The sequence below is a fragment of the Mirounga leonina genome, unplaced genomic scaffold, assembly GCF_011800145.1.
Source record: "Mirounga leonina isolate KUSES-001 unplaced genomic scaffold, KU_Mleo_1.0 Mir_151, whole genome shotgun sequence".
Classification (NCBI taxonomy): domain Eukaryota; kingdom Metazoa; phylum Chordata; class Mammalia; order Carnivora; family Phocidae; genus Mirounga; species Mirounga leonina.
The window spans coordinates 64,417,899-64,443,300 of record NW_023270377.1 but is presented as its reverse complement, the minus strand read 5'-3'; the positions used below and the strand labels follow the sequence as shown (position 1 = coordinate 64,443,300).

At 33.9% G+C, this 25,402-nt stretch overlaps 1 protein-coding gene across 5 annotated transcripts in view; it reads right to left on the bottom strand.

The window, feature by feature from the left end:
• Positions 1–708: 708 nt before the first annotated feature.
• The window catches only part of LOC118012372 (sodium channel protein type 1 subunit alpha), a 153,413-nt gene continuing 128,719 nt past the window's right edge, over positions 709–25,402 (bottom strand). For all 5 annotated transcript variants that reach the window (XM_035007848.1, XM_035007849.1, XM_035007852.1 and 2 more), the window contains 9 exons: positions 24,237–24,391; positions 22,295–22,468; positions 19,629–19,751; positions 12,281–12,562; positions 9,840–9,893; positions 7,995–8,132; positions 5,812–5,916; positions 4,007–4,277; positions 709–1,886 (listed from right to left, as the gene is read on the bottom strand). In XM_035007848.1, coding sequence (XP_034863739.1) covers positions 709–1,886; positions 4,007–4,277; positions 5,812–5,916; positions 7,995–8,132; positions 9,840–9,893; positions 12,281–12,562; positions 19,629–19,751; positions 22,295–22,468; positions 24,237–24,391 — 2,480 coding nt within the window. The remainder of the gene's footprint in view (positions 1,887–4,006; positions 4,278–5,811; positions 5,917–7,994; positions 8,133–9,839; positions 9,894–12,280; positions 12,563–19,628; positions 19,752–22,294; positions 22,469–24,236; positions 24,392–25,402) is intronic.

Below are 25,402 nucleotides of genomic sequence, written 5' to 3'. Positions count from 1 at the left end.
TGGATTTGACAAAACAAGATCAGCAAAGCACCTCCAATTATCACCCAATTACCCCTCCCAGAAACATGGATGGAATTTAAGAACTCATTGTTTTCCTTGTGACTTGTTTTTTCATGCATGATCTCTAAGTGCAGCATGCCCTCATGCACACCACACCTTTGTGCAGATGGGAGGCCGTGTGATTGCGCTAACCCCCAGTGGCTTACCTATTGAAGAGGCCCTTTGTCTATTTCACAACAGAAACCCCATTTACAAAAATAGTCACATATAATAAACAACATATGGATTAAAAAAAAGATGAATCCCCTAACAGATTTTGTAAAAATGTGACAAATGTGGCAGTTGAAATGCAAAGAGTGGATACAATTACTACACTAAAGTGTTTCATGTTAAACAACCCACAAATTATAGGTTTGCACCCCTTTGAACTGGTCCTTACAGTCTGAGTAGCCATTTTGTCTCTTTATCTTCAGCAGTGTCAGCTGGTAGTGAGAACAGTAACCTCCTGTCGAGGTCGTCTTCCCTTTACACAGAGTTACAGTTTTCTGACAAGGGGTCACTGTCTTATTGTAGGCACAGACCTTAAGTAGATTTGTGTAAAAACAGTCAGTTTGGCATTGACCTCCCAAAGGAGTCCTGTTGACAAAAATACATCACCTTCACAGGCTGTAAACAATTTGTCACCCAATTATTCTTATTTATTTTCATTTATTTCCCTTTGCCTTTTTCATCTTTGCCTTCTTGCTCATGTTTTTCCACGATTGGCTTTGTTACCCGATCATAGGAAGGTGGACAAGCTGCTGTGGACATGGTCAGTTCAGTTTTTTCCGTAATCGAGTTTTCGTTTATTCTGTCAATTATCAGGTCTTCTTTTACAAGAAGATTAGCCCCACCTTTGATTTTATTTTTATTATACGTAAATGAAGCTTGTTTTACAGTTCGCTTTAGAAGGTGGCGCCTGTAAGCACGCTGAATAATCATGGCAGACACCTCCTCTTGTTTCCGTTTTAAAGTCGTAGTTATTGGCTGATAAGAGACCTTTGATGGGTTGGAAGCCATGAATCGCTCTTCCATCTGTATTCGCAGAGCATCCATCTCTCCACTCTCTCCCAGAACCCGCTTTGTAAAAGCAAATAAGATGTCAAGGCAGTGGATTCGGTCACCACTGACCATAGGCAAATCCATGGCAATGAGCTGGAGTTTGTTCGGTTGTGGCAAATTGAGGGGGGGTTCGAGAGCAGCGGCAAACTGAGATAGTTTTTCAAATTCCATAAACTGGGTGGCATCAGGATCAAACTTCTCCCAAACCTCATAGAACATCTCAAAGTCATCCTCACTCAGGGGCTCTGCACTTTCCTCGGTAGCAACACTGAAGTTCTCCAGGATGACAGCGATGTACATGTTCACCACAACCAGAAATGATATGATGATGTAACTGACAAAAAAGAAAATCCCCACAGAGGGGTTTCCACAATCTCCCTTAACTGAGCTTCCAGGGTTAACTTTATTAGGATCACAATCAGGGGGCTTACTGTTGAGAATAGGTGCTAGCAATCCGTCCCAGCCAGCAGAGGTGGTAATTTGGAACAGGCAGATCATGCTGTTGCCGAAGGTCTCAAAGTTGAACATGTCATCAATTCCAACTTCCCTCTTGACATAGGCAAAGTTGGACATTCCAAAGATGGCATAGATGAACATGACCAGGAAGAGCAGGAGGCCGATGTTAAACAAGGCAGGAAGGGACATCATCAGGGCAAAGAGCAGCGTGCGGATCCCCTTGGCCCCTTTGATCAGACGCAAGATTCGACCAATCCTGGCGAGCCGGATCACTCGGAACAGGGTAGGGGACACAAAGTATTTTTCTATCAGCTCAGCCAGAAACATGCCTATGGATAAAAAATGAGAATATCAACCATTGGAGAAGTTATCCATTAAAATAACAATTACAGTTCTGTTAAGTCTCCAAGGTAAAGTTTAGAGACTGACATTCAGTTACATAACCTTAAATGTGACATGCATGTAATATATATAACTGTATATAATATATATTATAAATAAACCTTAATTTTGATATTCCATATTAAACTCAACTCGGTATTTGTTATAGACTAAATTGTGTCCCTTCTTCCTCACTGCCCCTCCCAATTCATGTTTTAACATATGAATTATTTAACATATGAATTATATGAATTTAAGCCCTAACTCTCCAATGCCTGGTATTTGGAGATAGGGTTTTGAGGAGATAATTAGGTTTAGATGAGGTCATGAGAATGGGGCTTTCATGATAGGATTAGTTCCCTTATGAGAAGAAACACTGGAGAACTTTCTCTCTCCCTGCCATATGAGGACATAGTGAGAAGGTAGCCATCTACCAGCCAGGAGGAGAGCTCGCACCAGAAACCCACCATGCTGGCAGCTTGATCTCAGACTTCTAGCCTCTAGAACTGTGAGAAAATAAATTTCTGTTGTTTAAGCCACCCAGTCTGTGGTAATTTGTTATGTCTCTCCAAGCTCAGACAATATTCAATAACAATTTTACAATACTTTTTGTCTTTGAGGGATGTCTAAAGACTACCTTTAGCTTATACAAAATCCCAAGACTAAGTCTAAAATAAATAAGTTAAAAATTATGAAGTCTGTCTGAACAGCAGTGGCCAAGGGTATAAGTACACACTTATATGAATACATTTTTTTTTCTGAAATTGCCTATTGAATCCTTATCTATCTAAAAGTATCTGCAATTTTTAATGCTATTTTCATCTCTCCATGAACCTGATACTTGCCTAAACTTCCATTATATATATATACACACACACACACTCTGGTACATTTCTAAAAGGATCCTAGCTGAAGCTCTTACTGGTCTCCTGTGTCTAATGTTAGTCTCTCAGCCTGTTTCTTTTAAGCCTTTTTCTCCAATTGCCTTTTAAATGATGAAATAACGATTGAACTGAAGAGGAGTTCAGGAAACCAAGTGCTTTCAAGTTACACTGTCTCATTCTATAAAGAGTAAGTTAGTCTAAGTATGTGTGGGTGTGTGAGAGAGGGAGAGAAAGAGGAAGACGGAGTAAGAGAGAGAAGAGAGGTGAATACAACCTTAGTACCCTTTCCACAACTGATTACACCATAGATTGGTGTGGAAATCAAAGGCTACCTGCAACATATGGGTTAGATATAAGACCAACTTCTTCAGAGGGGGTGATGGAATGAAAATCTACCCAACAGAGGTGCCCCATATTGAATGGTAAGGTGTTGGCCCAATCATATTATCTGGTTTAGGGAAGAATGAATACTTCAGGCCCCCAGATAGACTTCATCACTTCCCTGGAGCTAGAGTTGTATCTTTAATGAGATGAGCTATTGCTCATGTGATGTGTTGTACATTCCTGACTTTGAAGTGTATGACTGATAAAATGATGTCCTATACCAGCTCACATCCTCTTGTGCATCATTGCTATAACCCTATTTCAAAGTTACCTAGAAAATCTCTACCTGATACCCTTAAAGAAACTACCATCTGTATTTGCTAACATTTTGTTCTTATCTTTATTTTCTTTCACTCTATGCCTTTCTTTATCTTGCCACCAGCTTCCACTCCTATCTATATCCTGATGGCCCTATGTCTGTATATCCAATGTAGTGTCTCTCTCGAGTACCAGACTCAATTTCTAGTTCTCTTCTCAACAGAGCATTTAGATGTTATACAAATTACTCAATCTCGACATGTCACAAACATTTTTATCTTAGTTAATAGCACATTCCTAGTTCAAATGAATGGGAATTTACCATTAGATTCACCATAATCTAAAATGGTTAGGCTAGGATACAATTCTGTACATATAGTAGGAGCCTCATTTTGTAAGAAAAATAAACACACCTGGATGAAATACATAAAAAATTTCAGAGGAGTTATTTCTGAGTGGTGGCATGACCTCTAATTTAAACTTGAATGTTCCAACTTTTACTTTTCTTAAACAGAACTTAAGAGATTTTAAATACTTCTTACCCACAATGGAGAGAATGACAACCACAAAATCAAAAATATTCCAGCCTATGGTAAAATAATAATGGCGGAGGGAGATGAGCTTCAGCACACACTCTCCAGTGAACAACACAATAAACACCAGGTTGATGCGTGACAAAATGCTAGTCACATATTCACTCTGGTCATCTGTTTCTACCATCATTGTGACCATGTTGAGACAGATAAGAATCATGATGCTTATGTCAAAAACTTGTCTGGTTACAAAGTCAAAGACCATTCCTTGAAATTTGTTCTGTAGGGAAACAGAAATGCTTTCAGCAACAAAGGAGTTTTCCTGTACATAATAGCATCTGCATAAGCACTTTCTGCATTGATTAACTTTCTAATATCACACATAGTAACCACTGACCCTGAATTTTATAAAAGATGGCTTACACATTAATTTCTTAAACTTAGCTAACGAAATTTCTATTTACCAATATGTATTCCACAGAATAACAATCCTTGTCAAAAGGGGATTTCTGATAAGAAACATTGCATACTATACACTTCACTCAGAGGCACAAAATGCATATTAACATATTAAGATTATGAGAAGTTAAGAAACCTGCTTAATTTTGTTTTACCAGAATATCCCATGATCAGTTGGACCATGCAGCCATTTCAAAACATAATATCTATTAACATTCCATCTGTCTTATTCTCAAAGATTTGTTAAGGGGAGCTTGGAATTTCAAGAACACATTTATAACATTATGCATTTAAAGCCTATGTATGGCAATATTGATGTTCTTTCACCAAACAGTCCTTGCTGCTTGACACGGAATGCTGAGCCTACACAGGAATAATCAGACCAGAATGACATTCCTTATTCTTTGATGTCAAAAATTATGTCTCTGTCAATGATCTGTGGCTCTGCTCCCCATTTCTGCCACTTTTAGTCCCTGCAGGCCATTGTCTGGCTCATTTTCCAAGGCCACTCAGGAACTCTGAAGATATCTTCTAGCTTACATTTTCCTACACATAGTTCACCATTTCTACTTCCAGTGTTAAGGCTTACCAGAGAACAGTATGTATTTCTCATCATTTTCAAGAAGGCAACTGTTGGCTAGCACAATATGAATGTTCACTACTATTTTGTTCCGTAATGTACCCCAGGAATTATTTTAAATTCACAGATCATCATCACAAAAATCAATACAGTGTGGGATAAGCCTTCTCCATTTCACTGAGTTGTTTGGTTGGTTCATCACGGAAACATGAGAATTGTTATTTATCATCATGAATTGTATTTATTGACCCTGACTTCTGAAGACATTAGTAACTTCTAACTTTACAGCCATATATACGAGCAGTAGATACTAGAATTCTTTTGTTCCCCACCCAGTACCTCTAATGGAAAATAAAATGGAAGTAAGATGTTATTTCACTCAACACTGTCAGTTTGTTAATCAAGCAGAAAATTGCGTGTATTTTAACCCCATCCAAGGTTTACTCCTCTCTTTAAGGTTACTTGGCAACTACTCTTGAATTATATGATCAACTTTTTCTTGTACATATCACCTACTTATGTGTCTTTGCCATTTAGTTTGGATTCTAGTTGTGTAATTAGAAATCCCCTGAAAATAGGGTGCATTTTTCTATTTCTTCTTTTTTTTGGTGGTCTCTCCCTTTTTAAAAATTTTTTACCACTACCATAAAAGGTATTAATTAATGAAGCTCTAATTTTTGCTGCTGGAAATGTTAGTTGCTATCTCTTCTGAGAGAAAACCCATGCAATTTTTTGTTTTTGTTTGTTTTTTCCCATATCATTTGGTATTTCTTACTCCTGGTCGAGGTATAGGCTTTTGTGGCTTTTTCGATCCTAATTTTTTCATTGCATTATAGTATTTCTTCTGTTCTTCTGTCATAAAGATGTCTTGGCCTCCAAAGTATAGAAAAGAAAAATAAAAAACTGGTTAAAACTGTGTCCTTTTGCACATGATTTTTCAATGTTAAACTTAAAACAGGAAAGGGACAGTTAAAAAAGGAAATGGATAACATAATTATGCTTAGAATTTTGAATTTGAAAAATAAGAAATCTATTTTTTAGGTACTACAATATTATTTAATTCTCTAATTATCCAAAATTGACTTTATTATTTTCATTATTATTTTATGGCAGAAAAAAACCCAGAAACTGAGAGGCTAAATATTTTCCCCAACACCATATACTCAGTGAATGGTAAAATTTGATTCACTGAGAAATGAAATGCTCAGTTCCTAACGCTATACATACTGCTTTTCAGAAGTTAAAGACAATGATTTTCTTACTCCAGTGTAGCAGTGCATTATAGTATGTATATTGCAAGATGGGTTAAAGTTACTCATAAAAAGCCACTTTCACTCTGCCAAGAATTGGAACAAATGGACAAAAAGGAAATGGGCTAAGTTGGTAGAAGAGTTGGGGATACATCAGAGATCATTAGTATGGCAAGGATGTGATAGGCCGGGAGATACAGAGGATTGCAACTCAGGCTAATAAGTGAAATAAAAGCCTGACATTGACCATAGAATATTAATAACAATAAAAGGGGATGGGAACAGGAATGTTCTATAAGCATCTCATACAACAGAAGCACTCATAATAAGAAAATATACTGAATAAATAAGATGAAGGAATAGTAAGCAAAGGAAGAAATAAAAATGGCAAAAAGCACTCAAAAATATGTTTAAACCTACTAGCAATAAAGGACATAAAAATTAAAATTAAAAGCAAATTTTCATTTATCAGATATGAAGTATTAAAAAATAGAATGTTTGATGCCTATAAATTAGCAGTGACCTGGGCACATCTGTACGGATGTTATTATGAGTATGATTATGAGTATGATCAGGCATATTATTTGGGGGAAGCAAAATACTTCAGAAATTAGTCAAGAAAATAATTAAAGACTCATTTTTTTTTTTGATTAAGACTTTTGACAAGACACTACTTAAATCATTAAAGATTAGAAACAACATAAATCATCAATTTGTTGGGAGATGGTTAGGTAAATTACGTTAATGTATATACAAAGACTTAACAGAATGGAAAAATACTTACGTTAAGTCAAAAAGAGAATTTGTAATTATACGCAACACCTTTTTTTTTGTTTTGTTAGTAGTCTCCACGCTCAGCGTGAGCTCAACATCGAGCCCAACACTGGGCTTGAACTCATGATCCTGAGATCAAGAGTCAGAGGCCTAACTGACTAAGCCACTCAGATGCCCCAAGAATTTATAATTATAGATAAAATAATTTTGATACTAAGAACATATGTAGAAAAAGTATGAACAGAAAAGCATAAAATGTGAACAGAAAAGCATAAAAGTGTACATTACTCCCAAGTAATGATATTTCTTTACTTTTCATATTTTCCATATTGTGCAGATATAATTAGGATGATAAAATGGGCTTTATAAATGATAATAATAAAATAAAGAGCTATTCAATTCAACCTGGAACTAATAGTTTATAATTAAATATCAGGGAGAAGGAAGTGGAAATTATACAAGGAACCAATGAAGGAAAAGAAACACTAGGAGAAGTTTATGTCTTAGGCTTAATTTATTGCAAACATTCTAAGGGCTTTCACTAGAATGTATAGTTTTAGGAGGGGAATTACAGGGATAAAACAAGTTGACCTTGGAAAAGAGGCATATGCTTGGGTTCTTTTCTAGTTTTTTTTATTATTAAAAAAATTATTCTTTTCCAAAGGATTGAAAATGTGGCCCCTGGCTCTAAAAAAAAAAAAAAAAAAAGAGGCGAGAGGTTTTGTGAAGTTATGTACAGGAATATGGAGCACAGTTGTTCTTGACTTTCTATAGTCTGAAAGAGATGGGCAGTGGGTGGCAGAAGGGAAGGATGCAAAATAGATTTTAAAATATATGCTCACTTGGCTTCTGAATCAAAGTATTCATTTAGGGGAGAAAACATTTCAAATAATTTTACAATCTTAGTGGGAGAGAAAATATTAGAAATACTTATCTTCTTTTTTTGCTGGTTGAAATTATCTATGATGACACCAATAAACAGGTTCAAGGTGAAGAAGGACCCAAAGATGATGAAAATAACAAAGTAAAGATACATGTATAGACTTTCCTCATACTTAGGCTGGAGTTCCACCTACCAAAGGAGAAGAGTTTGTAAAATATCACAATACAATTTGTTGCTGGAAGTCGTTGGTGCTCTTTTGCGAGAATAGAAAAGAAAATGCCTAGTAATACTTAGCAGTACTTTTCTTTTTCCCTCTGAATCAGCTACAAAGTCTCTGAAATTAGCCTTTAGAGGTATTTTCATGTAAAAAAAATGTAATTATTGGAACACTTTAGAATCTATTTTTATAATTATAAATATAACTAGTACCTTGCTATTCAGATAGTAGAGTGGTAAATTTGGTAAATTTTTTTAGTACTGAATTTCAATAATTTAAAAATTATTAGTGAAAAATTTTATTTCAGAAAATATGTATAGACTATCTTAGACACAACCATTTGTGTATGCATGAATTTATTTGGCAAATGAGAATTGAGTTATTCATTTAGATGTTCAGCATCATACCTTTAACATTACAATAGTCATTGAATTTTTTAGATTAAGTAAACATAACTGGACATCCATCTTATGAATCCTCAATTGATAATTTAGTCTTTGGATTGTACTTACAGTAAGTTTTCAGTAAGCTACCACATATCACATAATAAAGGGTAAATCAGTCACAATAGGTAGTTCCCTAAAAATTCATGTCCTTCTAAAGATAACAGAGTTAAAACCAACCAAACACACAAAACAAAATTGTGGTAACAAATGAAATAACATAACTCTGGAGGCTATCAGGAAGGTACTCAACATAAAACTAAAGCCACTTATGGAAAGTGTACACCAAAAAAGATAAGTGAGCTCTATCGGGTCAGTTAAAGATTACAAAGACAGAAATTATTTTTTGTGATAACAGACTAAACAGATTGGATTTCGGAACAGAATGATGAAGACTAATAAAACATACTAAATTTTTACAAAGTTTTGAAGAGCAGAGTTGGAATAAGCATGGGTTTCAATTCTCTCTTTGAAGCCTGGAAGAGGCTATTATAGGAGAAACCAAATAAAGTAGGTCTTTCCCTTGGTGATACAAACTTAAAGGAAATGTTGACCACTGAAGTGATAACATCATTGGTAAAGGCTCCAGTACATTTATGGATGCTAAAATCATGTAAAAAAATGAATTTGAAAGGGATTATTATAGAAATCTAAGGCTGTGTGGACAACATCCCTAACTTTTCACATTGTCTACTTATGGAGAATTAACTATACATTTCAACTACTGATAGCAATCATATATTTTTTCACATTTGCTCCTACACACCAAAGCTGTTGTTGATTATATAATTAGTAGATAAAAAGAAAGCAAAATAGAAAAATATTCAACAGAAGGATATTCGTCACTTATCAAAAGAATTTGTTTTGATTTATTTTAGTAAGATCTTTCTGATAAACACTGTTTTATACTTGAATATTAATTTGAGTCATATTTTTTTCCTCTTTAAAAATAGTCATCATAGGGCGCCTGGGTGGCTCAGATGGTTGAGCATCTGCCTTCGGCTCAGGTCATGGTCTCAGGGTCCTGGGATCGAGTCCCGCATCGGGCTCTCTGCTCCTTGGGAGCCTGCTTCTCCCTCTGCCTCTCTCTCTCTCTGTCTCTCATGAATAAATAAATAAAAATCTTAAAAAAAAAATAGTCATCATAGAATCATCCCATCTGGCTGCTATGCTCTGTTGAATTAATTTTGGTACCTAACCAATATTATAAAAGGGCAGGATATAAGGAATACTTACATTTCGTGAATCAACAGCTGCATACATTATATCCATCCATCCCTTAAATGTGGCCTATTAAAAAGGACATGCATGCTTTACTTTGGAATAATTCAGACTTGATGTTTAACAAATATTCTTACTTATCTATTTTTTTAAAAGGAACACTTTTGAAAGACATTTCAAAACAAATTTTACATGGATTTTGGACAAATACCATATCTTAGTACGGCTTTTCATTTCTAAAACACATAATAAACAAAATGGTTATTTGAAATATCCTCCTGCTTGATAACCAACTCACAAATACTTCTCAATTCCTTAGAGTTAATGGAATAATGCTAATTTGAAGTAGAAATTTGGTGGAATACTTTTAGAAAGCTTCACAAATGCCAACACGCTTGACAATATGTGTGGCAACAAAACAATTACAGTTTAGATCTCCAGTCCTCCGCTGAAATCTATCGGCCAGGTGATGACACTGACTGAAAGTTTACCATTTCTCCTGATCATAACACTCTGAGGATCATATGGGATTATATAAAGTCACAATTGCAACAATTCTTTTAAGAATTTTGAAGCATAGCATCCAGAAATAGTCCTTTATTCTATTTTTTTCCTCTGTAGTTTTTAATGAAAGTGAGTTAATATGGGCAAAAATGGAAAAAATACAGTAGACACTTGATGTTCCAGATTCAAGATAGATCCTAAGTCTAATAACTTATAGTAATTTATTATTTGTCATAGGACATACATTTTAACCCTGGAAGCCTGAGAGGATTGTTCTTAGGCAGTAAACAAGTCTAGCAAAGCTTTCGGCAACTGTATCCCAACACATCTTTGTTTTCATAACACTAACACTTGTGAAGTGGTGATGTCATGGGAAGAAAGCCAAGGAAGGGTGCGTGTGATGGCAGTGAGGAGAAACTAATGATTCTTAGCTATAAAACAGAAGCTGTTTGTATGTCAGAGAGGGAAATGTTGAATGTCAATGGCTGAGAACAAGTCCATTACACACTAGGTATAGGAATAGAAAGTGATTCAAGGAAACATTTCAGTGAGTTGCTCATCAACAGAGGTGATTCTGTATAAAGCCAACTATAAAGTAGTACTTTAGAGTTTCTTCAGTGGTGGAATTTATTTAATGGCTTCATGCAAGAGCTTTACCCTACAATTCCAGAATTATTTAGCATTTTAAGGAATTGCTTGAAAATCTTTTTTTCTTTTCTCAATTTTATGGAGGAAGTGATATACTTTAGTGATATTTACAAGTGTGGTTATTAATTAAGGGTTAGGATAAACTCTCAAGAAAATGTCATCGTGTGTCCACTATAATATTTAAAGAATTCATACTTGCCAGATTTTTGAAATCCCTATTTTAATTGCATAAACATTCAGAGTAAGTCAGAAACATCTAGAAGAGAAAGAGGAATTCCAACAAGAAGATGGGAAGAACGTGTAAAGGTATCATAGTACAAGGGGGTTTTGACCAGTGCAGGTTTGTTTGCTTGGTTAGTCTCCTGGCTGAGCAATTAAAAACATAATCCTGGTGAGTAGAAATGGATTTCTGCTCTAAAGCCTCTGTCGAAACACAAGGAAAGAACTTTTATAGCCTTTTTTTAAAGCTGAGTTTTCAGGGGCCAAAATAGAGCAGGATCTTTCTGTGTTTTTCAAACAATCTAGATTCTGTTTTTAGCCACTGCTTTGTTGAGAGGCAGCTCCTGCCAAAAGCAGCATCAAATGCAGATCCTTAAAGGGCTACCACCTTTTGCGTTTTCATACACTGTGAACTATTTTTCTCTTGTGTAAATCAGGCTCAGAAACCCAGTAGTAAGAAGCATGAATATTTAGATAAAACAGACTTAAATAGTTGCACTGAAAGGCCATTTTATAGTGAGACCACAGCTGCTTGTATTTCATTTCTGTGTTCAGGTACTACCCTGTATTATTTCCATTTTACTATGAGGATCTAACCCTAAAACCTAAATATCATTCATTCCCTGATCTTCAATCCAAATCATACAACTCAGTAGCAGTTAATTGCCACCTATCAGTTAGAATCCAATCAGGTAGGTGTGTGAAGTGTGTATGTTTGGGCAGCGTGATCCATCAGCGAAAAAAGCTTTCCAGTTGCAATAGGAAAAATAATAGCAAACTTAATGATTAACCAACTTGTTCATATGGGAAGAGAGGGCAATATGAGCAGGAAGAGAATAAAACCTTTGGGAAGAACTGAAATAGCTCGTCACTATCAATTATGTCTGCACTGCATTTACAAGGACCCAAGGTGCCACCCATCTGGGCTCATACACTTGTACTCATAAATCAAAATTAGAAATAAAGCATGTTATAAACTTTCTTTGTAATAACTAAACTCTTTTCTTAGTAACTTAGATGTACGTCATTACTTTGTTATTATTCCAAACAATAAACAAATTTCAGAGAAAAGAGTGTTCACTTACAACTTGAAGCAAAGAGAGATACCCAAATCCTACATTATCAAAGTTTACTTTCACATTTTTCCATCGGGCAGTCTCATTTCTTTCTATTAGTTCTAGGCAATCAGAATGATTATTCACTTCGGTGATGTCAAACATGTCACCAGTTGTGGTGTTAATACAGTGGTAGAATTTCCCAGCAAACAAATTTACGCCCATGATGCTGAAAATTAGCCAGAATATAAGACAAACCAGAAGCACATTCATGATGGATGGAATTGCTCCTAAAAGGGCATTCACAACCACCTAATACACAAATGGAAAAAAAGAAAAGTCAGAATTCTTGTTTGTTAAAAAGGAAGACATTCCCCTAGTAATCTTTAGTATTTCTTTTTCTTTTATTTTTATTTATTTATTTATTTATTTTTTTAGTATCGAGACTATTCTAGGACACTTAAAAGCAAAGTAAAAAATCTTAAAATGAAATCCATTTGTTCTTAAGCAATACATTCAGGGAAACAAATACAGACGATATAAAAAAGAAACAAGAAAAAAAAGTTTAAAAAAGAGGGGGAAGTACCAAAAGGTTAAAGGAAAGGCAAAATCAGAGGAATTTGCTGCCAGATGAAATTAGAATATTTGTTGTTTATTAGAAAAAAGAGAAGTAGGAAACCTAATACAGAAGATTAATTTTAAAAAAGGCAATATATTAAATAATGAAACTAAAATATTGGACACAAGTTGGTTTGGCCAATATACTTTAATAAATTAAAAATTCAGATATATAAATATAAAAATATTGATAAATGCCTACTATAGTCTTGTCCTTAATTATTCATGCATTGCTAAGACTAATAATAAGTTTTGCATAAGAAGCAAGACAATTTAGCATTATGTATTTCATTAGATCATCACATCGTTTATTTCAAGCTCCAGTCATGTCAGTTGTTTCATTTACTGAGTTTAATTCAATAAACTTATTTTAAATGAAACATAATAGAAATTGGTTTCTTAGGAAAAGAAGAAAAGGAGGGATGCCATATATAGGTCCCAAATCTGATGTGATTAACATCAAATTCTGTACTAAATAATGATCTATTCTTTTTCTATGGGAGTATGTTTTTTTTTCCCTCTTATCTTAATTTTTGGATCCCAGATGAAAAGATCTGAGTTTTCATATTTGGCAACACTGTAGGGATGGCTGTCCTTGCTCGCTCCTTGACAGTGCCCATTGGAGCTGCATGGGAGTAGCTAAGAGGGAAGACAAAGGTAGGCCCTAAGATGCTCATAAGTGGCAGAGGATGCCTCAGACTTGAACATTGATAACTAAGTTACTTCTACCTATGTACTTCTGTTATTCTTGTCAATCGTAAATAATAAGCATCAAAATATCTTCTATCTGCAATTTGATGCCAGTGTATTTTTAGAGCAAAGTTTTTTGATTGCCTGTCTGAAAAAAACAAATACATGAGCCAATTCCTTATGCTTCTGAGCTGTGTTTAAAGTTTGCAAAGAACCCTAGACCTTCTGGGGTTCCAAAAACAGTGTGCTAAGTGGGCCTAAGGAAACAGTAAAACCACTGTTGGCAAAGGTAAGGAAATAGCATAAACATTTAGGTTGGTGGAGTCATCCAGGCAGATCCAGGTGATATAGCCTCTGCTGTCTACCAAATTGAAACATGGCACCTTACCTTATCTCATTTGCCTGTCTGCAGTAATACAGTTGATCAAATAAATCCTTATTTTATACTTCATTTTAAATGTGTGGATACACTTAGATTTCTCTTGGATCCTAAATTTGATTCTTGGAATCAAGTTAGTTATTTCCCTCCTTTTCTGAATATTTTGCCTACCATCCAGATTAAAAAATAAAAATAAAAACACCTTATTTTTATTGTGTATACACAGAGTACACGTTAGAACGCACATTTTTACCTACAACAGCCAATACAGAGCCTGGGTAGAATACTGGTGACCTATACCTATTTCCTGAAGTTCTTTTCATGTCGATCTGTAGGTCCCACACTTCTTTCTTCAAGCCCTTTCTCACCTCTGTCACTTCTTTCCCACTTTCACTGTTCATCCTAGCTCTGGCCTCTAATAATTCATACGGGCACTATTGTCAGAGTCCTCTAACTTTCTCCTTCCTTTCATCTATGTGATATGAATTTATCTTCCCTAAGTCTCACTTTAAAATTAATGGATCCCCACTGATCATCAAATATTTTCCTTATGTTGGTATTCAAATCACCCCACAATGTACATTTCTAGTTTAAACTTCCCTAGCCACCTACCCTCATGCCAACCCAAGTGATACAATTACCAGACAACTGAGATGCCTTTGAAATCCCTTGCCCAGTATCCCCCTTTCTGGAACATTCTTTCTTCTACAAGGTCTAGTTCACGTAGCACTTCTTTCATGGAGCCTCACTTCACCCTCCATGTTAGCTTCCAAAATAAAGATGAGCGTTTCCTCTTTTGAATTTAAGACTCAGAATTCCAGTGCTGGCCAGGACCATAGAGATAATTTAGTATGGTGTTCTCTGTTGGCAATGAGAAAAATGAGCTAAGATAGATTAAGTTCAGAAAGTAGACTAGAAGTATCATCTAGTGCTTGCTCGTTCCATTCTACCTCACTCATTCTCCTTAGAATTGCTTCCATTTATCTGGTTCCACATTGCTCTGGCTTCGAGTTAATTGCATTCCTGTAATCTTGACAGACAAGAGACTTTTTCTTTTTCTAACTTAAGATGCAAAAATATATTTGTGAGTTCTCCAAGGTCTTGAATGCTTCGAATATGGGAATATAACAGGGTACTTTGAATATAGGGAAAAAATGTTTGAATGAATGAGTAAAGATTAGCTTAGCATTTACTGATGAAAGCAGAATTTTTAATGTTACTTTGTATATGAGATGAGAATAAAGAGCCGGGCACAACAAAAAATTAGGGGTTAGCCAATAAGTTTGAGAGGTTTGCTTTGAAACTGGGAATTAGTTTTGTGTTAAAATGAACTCTCTGTAATTCATGATGCAAGCAAGTACTCTGAGGCAGCATCTTTCAGGAAATGATTTGCAACATTGGCCTACATTGGGTCCAGAGAAAAGGTTTATTTTTATGAAGATAAAAGAACTAAATGTTGGAAAACATTTGGCATAGTATTGGGAAAGTTACTATACAAAGGTCCAGCATATTTAAAATTTCATTAAATTAAGCAATAAAGATCAGAGAAAGGATTGTCCCTTCCCAAGAGCCCCACGCCATTTCTTGGTTCAGCACAGAGGGAGGTGTATTAATTCTTTTCAGGCTCTAGGGAACTGCAGTAATTGGTTCCCAAGAGGTGAAGGCACTGGGCAGAAATGGCCTGAATAAATTGGAAAGAACAGATTGAAGTTTCAGGATGCATAAAAGAAGATGTCTAAGGAAGGAACCGTCTTAATAAATTAATACTAGAGATTGCTTCTCACAAATGTTTTGCAAAACGTCATCAATTGAATTTCTCTATTCTAGCACAATCCATTCTTATAAAAAACTCTTTCTGTATCTGGTTCATTATCTGCATTTTTATTAAATCAACACAAAATGAAGGATTGACAAGTATACAAATTAATGTTAAGAATTTTGATACATGTAGAAATGTCTTGTCTGAACAAATTATCTCTGAACTTCAAATACTACTACTCATGGATTCTAATGCTTCTTTAATGTAAATACAAAAACTACATGAATAAAAATCAAAAGCAGGCAAAATAAAATCACACATTTTTAAGTATGAAGAAGAATAATGGAATCTTTTTTTAAATCTAATGACTACATTTGTGTTGTGGGCTTTAATTAAGATAATTATCTTAGAAAGACATGATACAATTATCCAACCAAATCTCCAACTTTATCTCTCTCAAAAATAAAAAATCTCCTTCTTCTACATTATTTTTAAACTTCAAGAATAAACAAAATATAGATTCATTTTTATAGATTCATATTTATAGATTCAATTTATGTTTTCATTGTGACATCTTCTAAGATCCTAAAAAGTTATTTGGGAGTGATTTATGCCAAGAAGTGAGTTTATGCATTAAATTCTACTTGATACATATGATAAGACATTTCTGTTTTATTTCTATGTAGGTATTCTAGTCTGTATAATTCAAATATGTGGATCTCTTTACATTAACTTTTCCCCATTTAAAACACAAATCACGTGGGCTGACTCAACTCTTAATATATTTTTGCCTCATTACATTTTGAAAATAACCCTCATAACTTTTCACTTAATAAAAATGAATATGGTCACATCATCAATACCAGCCTTATGAAAGCTGGAATATTGAACCCTAGCATCTTCTCACATATACCAACAAGGCAGGGAATCGAATGCTGGTATCTGGAGGGCCGTTTTCAGGACCCAGACCAGTGTAAAAAAATGGCAAGGGTTTTTATGCTTCAAACAGCATCATCAATTGACAAGTTAAGGTTTTCACGCATTCATTCTAAACCCCCACCCTCACCGATCAGATAATCTCCCCATAAATGAATAAACTCCATATATACAAAACTAAATCATATTCAGTGAAACTTAATAAAGATATCAACAGTTGGTGTCCAAATCCACAGAGAGTAAATTCACAAAGGTATTTTTCTCAAAAGAAAATTTAAGACAATTGAAAATAGGGGATTAGAATATAGTGTATTTTCCCTACTGTGGTGTGATAGGACCCTTCCCAACCCCTCCCTCATCCCACTACACAAAGGCACAGTGAAAGGATGAAAGGTAGCAAAAGGGGTAATACAGTACCCATAATAAAGGGCTGAGGGGAGGAACCAGCGCTCCACCCCATCCAAGTTGGAGCAAGCTTATCCTATATAAAATAGAAATATATAGTTTGTTATTAGTTAGAAATCTGTTATGACAGAACATTTGGTGTTACTTTATGTATATGATGGTCTCTGTTTCCCTATCAATCAAGACTTGAGTTCTTTTGAAAAAGAAGATATCTAAGATTTCTTAGATTAGGAAAGTAAAAATACAAATTTAAGTACAAATTTTATTTTACTCTAGATATTCATGACATCAATTCACTCAGTTCAATTTTACAAGTTGAAAAATTTGGACTGGAAATTTGAAATACAATAAATGTTTAAAAGCTGTCAGCCAGAAATGTGCATAAAACATGCAAAACATAAAGTGCAACGTGATGATAATTTATTACTTTCTAACTTCTTATCAAGCACTAAATACAACATGCTTTATTTGGTAATGTTGCATAAAAGCACATGCTTGAAAAAATGACAAGTCAACAAAAATAAAATGAGTGCTTGATTTACACCCTGACAAAGCTATTGTTATTTTATGCTGCTAGGGAGGGAAAAGAATAAAATGAGAGTTTCTGAATATATTCAAATATCACTTCCCAATTATATTCATCATTATTATCTCTATCCTCACCGTCATCCATGTTTACATTTTTTAGAAAGTAAAAAAAAAAAAGAAAAAAAAATCCAAACACTAGAAACAAAAAAAAATAGAATCAAGAATCAGGTTATTTTGTCTCTACAATGCCAAACACATGTTGAAATGATCAGCAATTTTAGGGTTGTGTACATGCTGTCGCAGAGGCAAGTAACCATATTCATAAACCCTCTAACTTAAAGATGAGTTCATCTCCTATCAGCACCAATAAGTTTATGTTTTTAAAATCCTCAGGTGCAAACGTTAACCTCTCCTTATAATACAGAAAGTATTATTGATTAATAATTACAGATAAGGTTATTTTTGTAAAAATCAAAGGTAGACCCCCAAGCCCAATGTTGTTATGGAAATAAAGTGTTAAACATGGGACTATCTGGCCACTTGAATCATGGATTTAGTACATTTTCAAAAGATTAAATTCGAAATGTTTATAACAGCTTCAAATACTTAGCATTGTTCGGATTTCAGAAGACATTTAAAAGGTATTTCTTGGATTCAGGCAATATGTTTTCAAGTAGAATGTATAAAAATAATATTTTTCTCAAGAACTGAAATGGCCAGTCTGAAACAAAAGAAAGTGACATTTTAATTGGAAAATAAACTTAATTTTTACATACCCTGGAGAGAATTTCCTTTAACATTTTAGTAAAAATGTGAAGATCTCTGTGAGAAATAAAATAAGACTGTATTATATTGTGTTAAATTGTTTCTAGTGATGAAAAAACTTTCTACATATGTTAGGGAAATTAAAGACAAGTCTCATGTTCTTAAAAAGTGATATTTACAATAAATCTTATTTTAAAAGAACACGCAAGGCTATCAACAAACTAGAAGATGTAATTGGAAGTCTTCAATACAGCTCAATCTCCATAAACAACTAAACCCTAGGCAGGAAAAAAAAAAGCAATGTTTTTCTACTGGTATCACACTTATTAAGCACCTTTGTTTTGGTAAAAGAAAATTCGACTTTTTTTAAAAAAAGGAACTACTTTTTTATGTTATACATCTTATATATCAATGCTTCATGAATTTTAACAAGGCATGGACAATAATAGGTCAATAATGGCAACATTTCTAATCTGTAATGAATCAGAAGGAATGGTAGAATATTTCCTTGAAAGGAATAGTGTAACATTTTCTGTACCTCAAGTGAAATTTGAGTTATGCTTAATTTATGAATCATCTGTGGTAATGAGTCAAAATTATATTTTCTATTCATTATATTATAAATGCTTTATTTATTGTCATGAAAAATTGTGTGGATTTACATATAATCTTTAAGTTAGTATTACTATTTATATCAATTAAAAAGATTAATGCAGTTATAAATTGAGGTTATATTAAACATAACTTTTAAAAAAAAGTTTAAAATTCAGTCAATATTTAATAGCTACCCTTAAATATATTCAAATAATGCAAACTTTGGCATTATACAGACAAAATTTTGACACTTAAAAATGGTTTTCCTTTACTTTTATACTTAGGCACGTGTGTCATTCACATTATTTTTGATAAAACTCATTAAGTACAATTTAGGTCATCACAAATGAGAAGCATATAACGTAGACTTCAGTGGATTATTATCATATCATTACACATAGTACTTTAATAGTGCATTTGCTTCTTTTTGTATACAGGTTTGTAAGGAAACTCCCAAGATGGATTAGGAAATAAAGTCATTTTAATGAGCACAGCAGATAAATGATATTATATCATTTCAAGGGAGGCCTAAGTTCTCTTGCATATCACCCAGAAGTAAATATGCAACAGATAAAATGATAAAGTAGCAATTTTGCAAGGATTTGCCATTCCTTTTGCATGCATGGGTTTTCCTTTATAGAATTTAATGTAATTAATTTAATTTTTATTATATGTAATACTTCACGTTCTTTCATTTTCCTTACCCTCATCCCTTCAAATCGTGATAAGGCTCTCAGAGGTCTCAGAGCTCTTAGTGTCCTGAGAGATTTGATGGCGCCAAGTTCTGAGTAACCCAAGGCATTTGCTGTTAAACTGACCAATGAAACCTGCACCAATAAATAAGGAAATAAAATCATGATTCAATTTACTATATAATAAGTATGATTTTTGCTTATAATTACTCAGAAGATAAATGGTTGTGTATTTCCCATAAAGCTTTTAAAATTTTAAGGAAGTATTTTTAGCTTGATGCAAAAAAAGTGTTTTCAGGATGTTAATTAAAGATAGTTGAATAAAAAAACCTTAAATGTCATATAATTTATTAATTGTTAAACTAATTTATTAGTAGAGCAATTAGGTAAAAAAACTAGATAAAAATTAATTTAAAAAAGGAAGAAATTCAGGTGTAAGAAAAGGTCATTGGTCATCCTTCTTTTATTTTATTAAGTTGTGGTGAATTTAGGGCTTTGTATGGCTAGTGATAAAATACAAAAGCAAGAAATTGCAATCCTGCATTGTATGTTCAACTAATTATAACTGATACTCTCAAAAATTAATAACTTGGCACATTGACTTTGCAGTTGATTTCTGAAGGTGAGTTTTTTGTTTGTCTTGCTAACACCTGTGTTTTCTCTAAAGTTTATTCTTGCGTAAACAATGTAACTTAATAAATAATTCCATCATAAAACTTCCTCAAATTTTTCTATACTAACTTACAGCTTCTGCCATGGTTACCTGGCTGAAAATGGATAATCAACAAATATTTGCCAAGTAAATAAATCAATGAATTTACTTAATTTGTATGAAATATGAGAGTACTAAGAAATAAAAATGTTAGGTGTCCATTCTCTAAATAAAAAATATACCAAAATTCCATATCCAGAATTATATTTCTTTGGTTTGAAAGTGACTAATATCGGACAGTTTCACATACACTGGACACTGTTTTTGCAAAATTTTCTATTTTTCAGTGTATTAAGTTGCCTTATATTTAAATATACTTTTTTTTAAAGATTTTATTTATTTATTTGAGAGAGAGAGAATGAGAGAGAGCACATGAGAGAGGGGAGGGTCAGAGGGAGAAGCAGACTTCCTGCCGAGCAGGAAGCCCGATGCGGGACTCGATCCAGGGACTCCAGGATCATGACCTGAGCCGAAGGCAGTCGCTTAACCAACTGAGCCACCCAGGCGTCCCTAAATATACTTTTTATATTACTTGCAACGTGCTATAATTTTTTTTTGCATTTTTTAGAGAGATACACTGATCCTTATGAAATAATTAAAATAGAACAATGAAAAATAAAATATTATTATTGCAAAATGACAAAATCTCTATAGAATTATTTTCTTAATATATTTCAGGCAATTAAATTTACTATGTTGTATACCTGAAACTAATGTAACATTGCATGTCAACTATATTTCAATAAAAAATAAGTAAAAAATAAAGTGCTTGTAATCTAGTAATTAAAAAAATCCAACTTATAATAATAAAATCATCATTCTTTCCCTGAAATTTCAGACATGTAATAAGCGTAATAGAGAAAAGCAAAACTCACAGAGTTTCAAGAGTTAAATTATATTTAGATTTAAAATGTAGTGTGAAAAGTTATGAGGAGTTGAAATATGATATAACTTCTAATGAAACCTCAATGTTACAATTTTTTTTCTTTTGTAATGATGAAGCAATTATTCTTTTGAGGTTTTTCTCAATTTACTCATTTCATAGTAACATTATTAAGCTTTAAATAGCTCCGGCTTTGCCTTTGTTCAGAATTCAGGAGATGTAACATATGCATGACTCTTAGCTCTAGAAGTACTTTCCACAATAAACCTGCGTAGTCCTGCTGGATTATTATCTATTATCTTTTGGGGATAAAACTGTTGCCTATGAAATCTGCGATATTTTGGACATACTTTTCTGAAGCTGAAATTATGCCAAATTGATAGCATGAAACATTTTGTTTAATAAATCTCAGAGGCAGTCACCTGTTTTAGGGGAGATGAAGTATTATTAATCATTGGGCATGGAATTTCTGAGAAGGGCTGTTTGGCGTGTTACAGGCTTGCCGCGAATTGAGTCAACATCCAAGGGGAAGGTCCTGCTGCTGCATGAAGCAGAGGTTTGCCCTACACTCTGTACGCCTTACTGCCTCTAACGGAGTATAATCTATATAATCTACTCTTTAAACCTCCCCTTGAAAAACTTTGAGTATATCAAAGAGAATTTTTAAAAATTGACTGTAGCTCCCACCGTCATCACTGTCCATACTGTTATTATCGTTTCAAGAGTCAAGAGCCAAGTAATTTATTCACTGGCACACGACCCATCAGCAATGGGACGGGATTTAAACCCAAGTCCGTCTGACTCACAATATAAGGAATTTAAGCCACATACCCTATTTCACCACTTTCCCTACAAACTGCTGTGCTGTTTTTCTTCTTATCCTAGACAACCACCATAGATCCCACCCCCCCAGTGCTAAACCAGTACTAAGCCTATTTCTTACTACAACACTATCATTCAGCAAATTAGGTTAGTGTCTAGTAGGTCAACACAGCATACTGGTCAGATTCACTGTTCTAGAATTAGTATATGGGTCAGACAAACTACTGTGAATGTAAAGACAAAGATACAGAGGATACCTACATCCACAATTAAGAAGTCCAGCCAACACCAGGCATTGGTGAAATATGTTTGATAGCCATATGCCACCCATTTTAGAAGCATTTCCAGGATGAAAATGTAAGTGAAAACCTTGTCAGCATATTCCAACATTGTCTTAATTGTCTTTCGCTGATCAATATATATATCTTCAAATGCCTATAAAGAAAAGTTATATATTTTAGCTTTCTAAAACTATTATACCTTCTAAGCTATTTTTCTGATCATATATAGATACATATGATCAGAAACATATATATATGTTTTCCCTGATTTTATATATAATATATATATATGTATGACATCCCATTGGAGTAAGAGGGTAGAGGAGTAGCAGTTATTGCTGTTTTTAAAATTTTTTTCCTCTCAAAGGTCTTTTAATGAATCAGGGGAAAGTTATACTCTCTATTGATAATTATAGTCAGAAGAAAGAGGTAAAAGCATAATTCTCATGATTTAATTTGACTTGTTTAGGAAACAATTCTTGATGTCATATCCTGATGGTGCTACCCCAACTTTAAGTTATTTATTCCTTTTGTTCCATTTCTTTTGCTTTCTCCTGTTGATTTTTTTTTTGCCATAAAAAGGAGGTTGAAGAAATAAAAAGTGGAGGTTTGTATTTTTCATAAAGCAGAAATTGTAATTGATCATCACATTGCCCAATTTTACTACATAGTTGGGCTCATTTGTCCCCCTCTCTCCCCTTCATTTTGTTGATCATTTATATTTCTCAGTAGAGATATGGTATGACAATGATGATAAGATGAAGATATATTTCATTTTAGATCATGATATGTGTGCTTCTAATATGAACCTCTATCCTTTTCATCTAAGTCTCACATTTGTTTCAGGGGCAAAAGACTATTTCTTGTATAATGTGGCATGCAGACAAAGTTTATGTAATCGGAGAAATATGGAGGAAAATATAGGCTTATGTTCTAATTATAAATGTAAGTTAAAGAAACTTAAGTGATTATATTTCAATCAGACAAGTTCATTTTATCTGTCATCTATCTACTTTATGACTTAAGTATTCTATTTGTGCCAGTGTTTCCCTAAAATGTTATCTATATGTTATGCTTTATATTTTTGTAAGTGATTTTCATACAAATATAAATTAATTTGATGTAAAAACCATCTTCGTATAAAGAGAAAGCAATCTTTAAATGAATCACTTAGGCATGCTGCCCAATATTTTTTGTTACCAATATTCATTGTTTCCTGAGTAGCATAAGAATAGTGGACACAATTTAAAAGGGACAGAGAAGTGGTCCCTAAGGACTTACTGACTGTCCATAAAGAGATAATAATAATACCATTCAGAGGCAATATTCATCAGAATAGTTATATATTCTCCATCACAGGACTTCCATTAACTACACTGAGTTGCCATGCTTACCTGCTTGTTAAAATATGAGCAACTGAGTATTTGTATTCCTTGGTTATAATAAGCCGGGGAGACAAATTTTCTAGGTTACTTACTAGTAAGCAAAAGTTAATCAATAATTTATTAGAAATTGTATGTATATGTAGTAGAAATAAATCCAGAAATTCATAGTTAAAACATTAAGTCTATAATCTGGAAGATAGGATGTGGGGTAATGAAAAATGTGTTAGAGATAGGTAGAAAAGTGGGTGGGTGGGTGGACAGGAGGTAAGTGAATGGATGGATGGATGGATGGATGGATGGATGGATATAGAGATGTATATATATTCAAGGAAGAAGTCCTAAGTAAAGATAACAGTTTGAGATTTATCAAACAGAGGTAATGGCTGACACTATGAAAATGAAAATGGATGCAGGATGAGGGTTAGGGAAAAAAATGCATTGGCTACTGTAACAGTGCATTAGAAATGATTAATAAGTCATCAGTATTAGATTATCTTAAACTTAATATTGTACCACTTTTGCTTAATATTCACTTACCAGTGCACCACTACTAAGGAGAATCATGAAGACAATGAAGGTCTCAAACCAATTATGTTCAACTATTCGGAAACACGTTCTTCTCAGGTTCCACCATTGTTTTCCCCTCCCTTCTTCCACACTGATTTGACAGCATTTAAATCTTTGTACACAGCCTGCAAGTATAATGTTCAAACAGGAGTAGATGAAGTAACTTCTGCGGCTTTAGTAATATTCCTTAGCATGTCCCCGATTCATCTTCTTACTACAATTACCATCTCCATCTTGCTAGGTTAACTCTCTAAGCCTGGAGTAGTAAGAGCACATTCATTAGCTGTGTGAAGCTGTGAAAATTATTCAGCCTCCTTAAACAGTTCCCTGGCTAATAATACCTGCTTTTTCTGCCTCAACTCTTATTGTCCAAGAAAGAACTTTGTAAAGTACAAACAAGTGTAAAATAGCTTTGCCTTGTACTATGTCATTCTATTGCACTCTGTTGAAGTCACTCTAGTAGAGGAGTTCAAAATGAGGATTAGTGATAAATAGAGAACTTCCCTTTTAAAGAGGTTATGGAATAATAATGTAGAACTCCCCCAATAATGCTGGGTTTGTTACTGCTTTGTTTTCTTGTGGTGTTTCTAGAAAAGCTCATATAATTTTCAAAATTAATTTAGTCCATTAAAATATGATTGCTTGGCCCTGCTTTGATTTGTCATGCCTTCCTTATAGTGTTTTACTCACTCAAACTATCTGTGATTACCTTTGTAAGCACCATGGAAGATACAAATAACATTTTTTTTAAAAAGGCAAAAAAAAAAAAAAGGTACAGCACATGGACCTTGCCACCAAGAACCTTACATTCTTGTTTTCAAGAAAAGATATAAACTCGGGAAACTCACCTCAAGGCAAAACAGAACAAAAAAGCAAACTCTGCCCCCCCCCAAAAAAAAACAAAAGAGGAAAAAGAAAAAGTCAAGTGTGCTGGAAGAAAAGAGAGGAAGGGAAGGAAGGAAGGGATGGAGAGAAAAAGACAGTAAAGATACATACAACAGTTCAAAACAGAAAGAGAAGAGCTCTCATAAGATAATATACAAAAGTTATCAGGTGAATTAAATGGGTATATTTATTAATAGCTGTGGAGAGGCATCATAAGGAATAATAAGCTCTTTTCCACCATGGTCAGATGA